The sequence below is a fragment of the Lichenostomus cassidix genome, chromosome 3 (genome assembly GCF_008360975.1).
Source record: "Lichenostomus cassidix isolate B80296 chromosome 3, HeHo_3.0, whole genome shotgun sequence".
Lineage (NCBI taxonomy): Eukaryota > Metazoa > Chordata > Aves > Passeriformes > Meliphagidae > Lichenostomus > Lichenostomus cassidix.
The window spans coordinates 111,002,677-111,013,314 of record NC_139483.1 but is presented as its reverse complement, the minus strand read 5'-3'; the positions used below and the strand labels follow the sequence as shown (position 1 = coordinate 111,013,314).

The window sequence follows — 10,638 nt, the reverse complement described above, 5'->3', positions numbered from 1 at the left end:
TTTCCAAATCCCAAATCCCAAAATTTCAAAATAAATCCCAAAATTTCCAAATAAATCCCAAAATTTCAAAATAAATCCCAAAATTTCAAAATAAATCCCAAAATTTCAAAATAAATCCCAAAATTTCCAAATCCCAAATCCCAAAATTTCAAAATAAATCCCAAAATTTCAAAATAAATCCCAAAATTTCAAAAATACCAAAAAACAAAATTTCAAAATAAATCCCAAAATTTCAAAATAAATCCCAAAATTTCAAAATAAATCCCAAAATTTCAAAATAAATCCCAAAATTTCAAAATCCCAAATCCCAAAATTTCAAAATAAATCCCAAAATTTCAAAATAAATCCCAAAATTTCAAAATCCCAAATCCCAAAATTTCAAAAATCCCAAAATTTCAAAATAAATCCCAAAATTTCAAAATCCCAAAATTTCAAAATAAATCCCAAAATTTCAAAATAAATCCCAAAATTTCAAAATCCCAAATCCCAAAATTTCCAAATAAATCCCAAAATTTCAAAAATCCCAAATCAGGCAGGTTGGGACTTGTGAGATGTTTTTGTTTTAAAATAATTCCTTTTGGTTTTGTTTTCTAATTATTTCTCTGTTTTTATTTTATAATTATTTCTTTGTTTTTATTTTCTAATTATTTCTTTGTTTTTATTTTACAATTTTTTCTTTGTTTTTATTTTCTACTTATTTCTCTGTTTTTATTTTCTAATTATTTCTTCATTTTTATTTTATAATTATTTCTTTGTTTTTATTTTATAATTATTCTTTTGTTTTATTTTCTAATTATTCCTTTTGTTTTTATTTTACAATTTTTTCTTTGTTTTCATTTTATATTTTTCTTTGTTTTTCTTTTACAATTTTTTTCTTTTTTTTTTATTTTGTAATTATTTCTTTGGTTTTAATAATTATTCCTTTGTTTTGTTTTATAATTTTTCTTCGTTTTTATTTTACAATTATTTCTTTGTTTTTATTTTATAATTATTTCTTTGTTTTTATTTTACAATTTTTCCTTTGTTTTTATTTTATTATTTCTTTGTTTTTATTTTACACAATTTTTCCTTTGTTTTTATTTTATACAATTCCTCCTTTGTTTTTGTTTTATAATGCTAATTAATGCTAATTAATGCTAATTAATGCTAATTAATGCTAATTATCCCAGGGAGCTGCTGAGTCACCCCAGGCTGGTTTCAGGGCTGAAATGTGGATTTTATACAAATATTTTGGGTGTAATTAAATAATTAATGGGATTTCCTTGATTGCACCAGCTTTGGGTGGAGTTGGAGTGAAACCAACTTTGCTTCCACTCAATTCTTCCATTTTCCATTAATTCTTCCATTTTTTCATTAAATTCTTCCATTTTCCATTCATTTATTCCATTTTTTATTCAATTCTTCCATTTTCCATTAATTCTTCCATTCAATTCTTCCATTTTTTCATTAAATTCTTCCATTTTCCATTAAATTCTTCCATTTTCCATTCATTTATTCCATTTTTCATTAAATTCTTCCATTTTCCATTAAATTCTTCCATTTTCCAGTCAATTCTTCCATTAAATTCTTCCATTTTCCATTAAATTCTTCATTCAGTTCTTCCATTTTCTCTTAAATTCTTTTATTTTCCATTCATTTCTTCCATTTTCCATTAAATTCTTCCATTAAATTCTTCCATTTCCCATTCAATTCTTCCATTTAGTTCTTCCATTTTCCATTAATTTCTTCCATTTGGTTTTTCCATTTTCCATTCATTTCTTCCATTTTCTATTAAATTCTTCCATTTGGTTTTTCCATTTTCCATTGAATTCCATTCAGTTCTTCCATTTTCCATTCAATTCTCCATTTGGTTTTTCCATTCAATTATTCAATTTTCCATTAAATTCTTCCATTTCCCATTAAGTTCTTCCATTTTCCACTCAATTCTTCCATTCAATTCTTCCATTTTCCATTAAATTCTTCCATTAAATTCTTCCATTTCCCACTCAATTCTTCCATTTAGTTCTTCCATTTTCCATTCAGTTCTTCCATTTTCCATTAAGTTCTTCCATTTTCTCTTAAATTCTTCCATTTTCCATTCCATTCTTCCATTAAATTCTTCCATTTTCCATTCAATTCTCCATTCATTTCTTCAATTTTCCACTCACTTCTTCCATTCAGTTCTTCCTTTTTCCATTAAATTCCTCCATTTTCCACTCAATTCTTCCGTTTTCCACCCAAATCTTCCACTTTCTCTTAAATTCTTCCATTTTCAATTCAATTCTTCCATTTTCCACTCAATTCTTCCATTAAATTCTTCCATTTTCCATTAAACTCTTCCATTAAATTCTTCCATTTCCCATTCAATTCTCCATTTGGTTTTTCCATTTTCCATTCAATTCTTCCATTTTCCATTAAATTCCATTAAATTCTTCCATTTTCCATTCAATTCTTGCATTTGTTTTTTCCATTTTCCATTCAATTCTTCCATTAAATTCTTCCACTTTCCATTCAAATCTTTCATTTTCCATTAAATTCTTCCATTCATTTCTTCCATTTTTCATTAAATTCTTCCATTAAATTCTTCCATTTTCCATTCAATTCTTCCATTCAATTCTTCCGTTTTCTCTTAAATTCTTTTATTTTCCATTCAGTTCTTCCATTAAATTCTTCCATTTTCCATTCAATTCTTCCATTTTCCATTAAATTCTTCCATTCAGTTTTTCCATTTTCCATTCAATTCTCCATTTGGTTTTTCCATTCAATTATTCAATTTTCCATTAAATTCTTCCATTTTCCATTAAATTCTTCCATTTGGTTCTTCCATTTTCCATTCAATTCTTCCATTTTCTATTAAATTCTTCCATTTTCCATTCAATTCTTCCATTAAATTCTTCCATTTCCCATTTAATTCTTCCATTTTCCATTCAGTTCTTCCATTCAGTTCTTCGATTTTCTATTCAGTTCTCCATTTTCCATTAAATTCTCCAATAATTTCTTCCATTTTCCATGAAATTCCACTCAGTTCTTCCATTTTCCATTCAGTTCTTCCATTCAATTCTTCCATTTTCCATTAAATTCTCCATTAAATTCTTCCATTTTCTCTTAAATTCTTCCATTCAATTCTTCTATTTTCCACTCAATTCTTCCATTCAATTCTTCCATTTTCCACTCAATTCTTCCATTAAATTCTTCCATTTTCCATTCAATTCTTCCATTCAGTTCTTCCATTTTCCATTCAGTTCTTCCATTTTCCATTAAATTCTTCCATTTTCCATTCAGTTCTTCCATTTTCTCTTAAATTCTTCCATTTTCCACTCAATTCTTCCATTTTCCATTCAATTCTTCCATTCATTTCTTCCATTTTCCATTCAATTCTCCATTTGGTTTTTCCATTTTCCATTAAATTCTTCCATTTTCCACTCAATTCTTCCATTTTCCATTCAGTTCTTCCATTTAGTTCTTCCTTTTTCCATTAAATTCTTCCATTTGTTTTTTCCATTTTCCATTCAATTCTTCCATTAAATTCTTCCACTTTCCATTCAATTCTCCATTTGGTTTTTCCATTTTCCATTAAATTCTCCATTCAGTTCTCCATTTTCCATTCAATTCCATTAAATTCTTCCATTTTCCATTAAATTCTTCCATTTTCCATTCAATTCTTGCATTTGTTTTTTCCATTTTCCATTCAATTCTTCCATTAAATTCTTCCATTTTCCATTCAAATCTTTCATTTTCCATTCAATTCTTCCATTCATTTCTTCCATTTTCCATTAAATTCTTCCATTAAATTTCTCCATTTTCCACTCAATTCTTCCATTCGGTTTTTCCATTTTCCATTAAATTCTTCCATTTTCCATTAAATTCTCCATTTGGTTTTTCCATTTTCCACTCAATTCTTCCATTTTCCATTAAATTCTTCCATTTTCTCTAAATTCTTCCATTCATTTCTTCAATTTTCCATTAAATTTTTCCATTAAATTCTTCCATTTTCCATTCAGTTCTCTCATTTTTAATTAAATTCTTCCATTTTCTCTTAAATTCTTCCATTAAATTCTTCCATTTTCCACTCAATTTTTCCCCTCAATTCCTCCACCTTCCACTCATCTCCTCCACAAACTTTTTAAAAAAATCCCCAAAAAACAGGATTAAAACTCCAAAACTCCCAGAAAAACTTCCCAACCTCACCCAGCAGAGCTCAGATCGTTTCTAAAAACAAAAATATAAAATATTTTAAATATTTCCAACCTTTTTAATGTGGTTTTTTCTGGTTTTTTTTGGATTCCAGGGAAAGAAGGAAAATCCTTGGATTTGTTAATTTGTCATCATGGAGTCAACGGTGTGGGAATGTGGTTGAGTAAAATTAAATTTTAATTATTTAATTCGCAAAATCGAGGATTGAGAGGAAAGAAAATATAAAAAAAGAAATATTTTTGTCTCAACTTCATCATCTCCTGGATTGAGAAGAAAGAAAAAATAATTTAAAAAAAGGAATATTTTTGTCTCAACTCCATCACCTCCTGGATTTAAATATTTAATTCACAGAGGATTGAGAAGAAAGAAAAAATAAAAAAAGATATTTTGTCTAAACTTCATAATTTCCTGGATTGAGAAGAAAGAAAAAATAATTAAAAGGAATATTTTTGTCTCAACTCCATCATTTCCTGGTTGAGAAGAAAAAATAAAAAAGGAATATTTTGTCTCAACTCCATCACCTCCTGGATTTAAATATTTAATTCACAGAGGATTGAGAAGAAAGAAAAAATAATTAAAAAATAAAAATATTTTTTGTCTCAACTCCATCATTTCCTGGATTGAGAGGAAAGAAAAAAATAAAAAATAAAAATATTTCTTGTCTCAACTCCATCATCTCCTGGATTTAATTCACAAAATAGAGGATTGAGAAGAAATTAAAAATAAAAAATGAAAATATTTCTTGTCTCAACTCCATAATTTCCTGGATTTAATTCACAAAACAGAGGATTGAGAAGAAAGAAAAAAATAAAAATTAAAAGGAATATTTTTGTCTCAATTCCATCATCTCCTGGGTTGAGAGGAAAGAAAAAATAAAATATAAAGAGAATATTTTTTGTCTCAACTTCATCACCTCCTGGATTTAAATATTTAATTCACAAAATAGAGGATTTGAGAAGAAAGAAAAAAATTTTTAAAAAAAGGAATATTTTTGTCTCAACTCCATCATTTCCTGGATTGAGAAGAAAGAAAAAATAATTTAAAAAAAGGAATATTTTTGTCTCAACTCCATCACCTCCCGGATTTAAATATTTAATTCACAGAGGATTGAGAAGAAAGAAAAAATAATTAAAAAATAAAAATATTTTTTGTCTCAAGTCCATTATCTCCTGGATTAAACTGAGGATGTTGAATTTAAAAATTATTGCAGTTTGGAGGAACTTAAAGCAAAGTCTGGAAATATCAAAATAAAAATCACAAATCAATGAGGAAAACCTGGAAAATTTGAATATTTTCCTGGAAATATTGAAATAAAAATCAGAGATCGGTGGGGAGAACCTGGAAAATCTGAATATTTTATTGGAAATATCGAAATTAAAATCAGAGATCAATAGGGAAAAGCAGAAAATTTGGATTATTTTCCTGGAAATATTGAAATGAAAATCAGAGATCGATGAGGAAAAGCTGGAAAATCTGAATATTTCCCTGGAAACACTGAAATAAAAATCACAAATCAATACAGAGAAGCTGGAAAATCTGAATATTTCCCTGGAAAAATCACAATAAAAACCCCAAATCCATGTGGAGAAGCTTTAAAATTTGAATATTTTCCTGGAAATATTGAAATAAAAATCACAGATTGATGAGAAAAAGCTGGAAAATCTGAATATTTCCCTGGAAAAACCACAATAAAACCCCAAATCCACGAGGAAAACCTGGAAAATCTGAATATTTCCCTGGAAATACCACAATAAAAATCCCAGATTGGTGAAGAAAACCTGGAAAATCTGAATATTCCCCGGAAAAACCCCAATAAAAACCCCAAATCCACGAAGAAAACCTGAAAAATCTGAATAATTCACTGGAAACATCACAATAAAAACCCCAAATCCACGAGGAAATCCTGAAAAATCTGAATATTTCCCTGGAAATATCGAAATAAAAATCCCAGATCCATGAGGAGAAGCTGGAAAATTTGAAAAATTTCCTGGAAATATTGAAATAAAAATCACAGATCAGTGAGGAGGAGCTGGAAGATTTAAACATTTTCCTGGAAATATTGAAATAAAAATCCCAGGTCAATGGGGAAAAGCTGGAAAATTTGAATAATTCCCTGGAAACATCACAATAAAAACCCCAAATCCATGGAGAGAAGTTGGGAAATCTGAATATTTCCCTGGAAATATCACAATAAAAACCCCATATCAATGAGGAAAAGCTGGAAACTCTGAATATTTCCCTGGAAATACTGAAATAAAAATCACAAATCCACAAGGAAAACCTGGAAAATCTGAATATTTCCCTGGAAATATCGAAATAAAAACCCCAAATCCTTGAGGAAAAGCTGGGAAAATCTTCATATTCCCCAGAAAAACCCCAAAAAAACCCCAAATCCACGAGGAAATCCTGGAAAATCTGAATATTTCCCTGGAAAACCCCAATAAAAACCCCAAATCTGCGAGGAAAATCTGGAAGATTTGAAGGATTGAATCTTTTCCTGGAAATACTGAAAGAAAAACCCCAAATCCATGAAGAAACCTGGAAAATCTGAATATTTCCCTGGGAAACCCCAAGAAAAAACCCCAAATCCACGAGGAACAGCTGGGAAAATCTGAATATTCCCTGGAAATATCGAAATAAAACCCCCAGATTGGTGAAGAAAACCCGGAAAATCTGAATATTTCCCTGGAAAAATCACAATAAAAATCAGATTGATGACGAGGAGCTGGAAAATCTGACTATTCCCCAGAAAAACCCCAAAACCCCAAATCCTTGAGGAAAAACTGGGAAAATCTGACTATTTCCCCAGAAAAACCCCAAAAAAACCCCAAACCCCGCGGCTCAAACCCGGACTAGCCCCAAACCCACGGGGAACATCTGGAAAATCTGAATATTCCCTGGAAAAACCCCAATAAAAACCCCAAATCCACGAGGAAAACCTTCATATTCCCTGTAAAAACCCCAAAAAAACCCCAAATCCACGAGGAAAATCTTCATATTCCCCAGAAAAACCCCAATAAAAACCCCAAATCCACAAGGAAAACCCGGAAAATCTTCATATTTCCCTGGAAAACCCCAATAAAAACCCCAAATCTGCGAGGAAAATCTGGAAGATTTGAAGGATTGAATCTTTTCCTGGAAATACTGAAAGAAAAACCCCAAATCCATGAAGAAAACCTGGAAAATCTGACTATTCCCTGGGAAAACCCCAATAAAAACCCCAAATCCACGAGGAACAGCTGGAAAAATCTGAATATTTCCTGGAAATATCGAAATAAAACCCCCAGATTGGTGAAGAAAACCCGGAAAATCTGAATATTTCCCTGGAAAAATCACAATAAAAATCCCAGATTGATGACGAGGAGCTGGAAAATCTGACTATTCCCCAGAAAAACCCCAAAAAAACCCCAAATCCTTGAGGAAAAACTGGGAAAATCTGACTATTTCCCCAGAAAAACCCCAAAAAAACCCCAAACCCCGCGGCTCAAACCCGGACTAGCCCCAAACCCACGGGGAACATCTGGAAAATCTGAATATTCCCTGGAAAAACCCCAATAAAAACCCCAAATCCACGAGGAAAACCTTCATATTCCCTGTAAAAACCCCAAAAAAACCCCAAATCCACGAGGAAAATCTTCATATTCCCCAGAAAAACCCCAATAAAAACCCCAAATCCACAAGGAAAACCCGGAAAATCTTCATATTTCCCTGGAAAACCCCAATAAAAACCCCAAATCCGCGAGGAAGATCTGGAAGATTTGAAGGATTGAATCTTTTCCTGGAAATACTGAAATAAAAACCCCAAATCCACAAGGAACATCTGACTATTTCCCCATAAAAACCCCAATAAAACCCCAAATCCACGAGGAAAACCTTCATATTCCCCAGAAAAACCCCAATAAAAACCCCAAATCCACGAGGAAAATCTTCATATTCCCCAGAAAAACCCCAATAAAAACCCCAAAATCCACGAGGAAAACCCGGAAAATCTGACTATTTCCCAGAAAAACCCCAAAAAACCCCCAAATCCACGCGGAAAACCTTCATATTCCCTGTAAAAACCCCAAAAAAACCCCAAATCCCGCCGCTCAAACCCGGACTAGCCCCTTTCCCCATACAGCAGGTTGGCTCTGCCGCTGCTGCTAGAGAGATTTTTGGGATTTTTGGGATTTTTTTGGGGGTTTCCTGCAGGAGCTCACAGCAGGATGGCTCTGCCAGGGGGGTTTTTGGGGTTGTTTTTGGGGTTTTTGGGGTTGCTGGGGGTTCCTGCCGGAGCGCACAGCAGGATGGCTCTGCCAGGGGGGTTTTTGGGGTTGTTTTTGGGGTTTTTGGGGTTTTTGGGGGTTCCCGCCGGAGCGCACAGCCTGTTCTCGTGCGAACCCATAACGCTGCGGATGTGTCAGGATTTGCCCTACAACTCCACCTTCATGCCCAACCTGCTCAACCACTACGACCAGCAGACCGCCGCGCTCGCCATGGAGGTAAGGGAGAGTTTTTGGTAATTTTTTAAAAATTTTATTATTTTTTAGTTGTTATTTTATGGTTGTTTGATTATTATTTAATTATTTATTTATTTGTTCTTTTATTTTATTCTTAAGTGGGGGAAAAAAGACCCCGAAATTGAAACAAACGAACAAAAAACCACCAAAAAACCCGCGAAAAATCAAAATATAAGCCCCACCAAAAATCACGAAAAACCCGCCAAATAACAAAAAAAAACCCCAAAACCCAAACCAACCAATTAAAAAAACCCCAAAACAACAAAAAAAACCCCAAAAAACCAAACCAAATTAAAAAACCCCACCAAAACCAAAACCCCAAAAAGCCAAAAAACCCCAAAACAAAAAAAAAACCCCAAAAACCAAACCGAACCAACAAAAAAAAAACCCCAAAAATTAAAAACATTTAATTAAAAAAAAAGAAACAGAGTTAAAGAGATGGGCGAAAAAGAAAGAGCAGGAAAAGCAAAACAGAAAAAAAATCCCAAAAAGAAGGAAAAAAAATCCCAAAAAACTAAAATCCGCTCGCCATGGAGGTAAGGGAGAGTTTTTTGGTAATTTTTAAAAAATATTTTATTATTATTTTCTTGTTATTTCTTTTATTATTTTAGGATTGTTTGATTGTTATTTAATTTTTTTTAAATTTTATTTTATTTTTAAGTGGGGAAAAAGACCCCGAAATTGAAACAAACGAACAAAAAACCACCAAAAAACCCGCGAAAAATCAAAATCTAAGTCCTGCCCAAAAACCACCAGAAAATCCCCAAAACCACCGAAAAAACCCCAAAACAACAAGAAATAAAACCCCAAACAAAATAAAACCCAAAACCCAAAGGAAATAAACAACTCCTCCCCCCCAAAAAAGAAATTAAATTTTAAAAAAAACCAGAATTAAAGAAATGAACAAAGAAAAATGAGCGGGAAAATGAAACAGAAAAAAAACTCAAAAAGAAGGAAAAAAACCCAAAAAATCAAATCCGCTCGCTATGGAGGTAAGGGTGCTTTTGGTATTTTTGTAATAATTTTTTTAGAATTTTTAAAAATTTTTTTGGTTGGAAAAAAAGGGGAATTGAAGGAATGAAGGGAAAAAATGAGCGGGAAAAGCAAAATGGAAAAAAACCCCAAAAAGAAGGGAAAAAACCCCAAAAAACTAAAATCCGCTCGCTGTGGAGGTAAGAGAGGGGTTTTGGTATTTTTATTATTATTTTTTTAGAATTTTTAAAATTGATTTGGAAATTGAAAAAATTGAGAAATTTTGTTTTCCTGCAGTTGATTTGGGGTTTGGGAAAAATGGAGAAATTTTGTTATTCTGCAGTTGGTTTGGGGTTTGGAACAAATGGAGAAATTTAATTTTCCTGCAGTTGATGGAAATGGAAAAAATGGAGAAATTGGGAAAAAATGGAGAAATTGGGAAAAAATGGAGAAATTGTGAGAAAATGGAGAAATTTAGTTTTCCTGCAGTTGGTTTGGGGTTTGGGAAAAATGGAGAAATTGGGAAAAATGGAGAAATTTTATTATTTTGCAGTTGATTTGGGGTTTGGGAAAAATGGAGAAATTGTGAAAAAAATGGAGAAATTTAGTTTTCCTGCAGCTGTTTTGGGATTTGGGAAAAATGGAGAAATTTTGTTATTCTGCAGTTGATTTGGAAATGGGAAAATGGAGAAATTGGGAAAAAATGCAGAAATTGTGTTTTCCTGCAGTTGGTTTGGGATTTGGGAAAAATGGAGAAATTTTATTATTCTGCAGTTGATTTGGGGTTTGGAACAAATGGAGAAATTGTGAAAAAAATGGAGAAACAGCCTGGTGTCTCAAAATGGGTTTGTCTGCTGTGCTGGGGAGATGATGCTGTAAAATTCAAATTTTCCAATCCAAGTTCTGCTCAGACAGCCTGGTCTCTCAGGAAATGGTTTGTCTGCTGTGCTGGGGAGATGATGCTCTAAAATTCAAATTTTCCAATCCAAGTTCT

General features: G+C 31.9%; 1 protein-coding gene and 2 long non-coding RNA genes across 4 annotated transcripts in view; 2 read left to right on the top strand and 1 right to left on the bottom strand.

The window, feature by feature from the left end:
- Nucleotides 1–7,052: 7,052 nt before the first annotated feature.
- Nucleotides 7,053–7,907, bottom strand: LOC146440490 (uncharacterized). Its single transcript, XR_014851173.1, has 3 exons — nucleotides 7,756–7,907; nucleotides 7,476–7,599; nucleotides 7,053–7,112 (listed from the first exon to the last, which is right to left on the bottom strand). It is a non-coding gene; the product is annotated as an uncharacterized LOC146440490 (long non-coding RNA).
- Nucleotides 7,908–8,487: 580 nt separating this feature from the next.
- The window catches only part of FZD3 (frizzled class receptor 3), a 37,845-nt gene continuing 35,694 nt past the window's right edge, over nucleotides 8,488–10,638 (top strand). Inside the window, exon 1 of one of the 2 annotated variants that reach the window (XM_085057182.1) lies at nucleotides 8,488–8,654. In XM_085057182.1, the coding sequence (XP_084913308.1) occupies nucleotides 8,568–8,654 (87 nt within the window). In that variant the 5' untranslated portion in view covers nucleotides 8,488–8,567. Of the gene's footprint in view, nucleotides 8,655–9,200; nucleotides 9,209–10,638 lie in introns of those variants that run through there. The other variant, XM_085057183.1, reaches the window with a different exon arrangement.
- Nucleotides 10,474–10,638, top strand: part of LOC146440489 (uncharacterized) — a 3,056-nt gene continuing 2,891 nt past the window's right edge. Inside the window, exon 1 of the long non-coding RNA XR_014851172.1 lies at nucleotides 10,474–10,638. This exon is cut by the window's right edge and continues 532 nt beyond it. This is a non-coding gene — a long non-coding RNA (uncharacterized LOC146440489).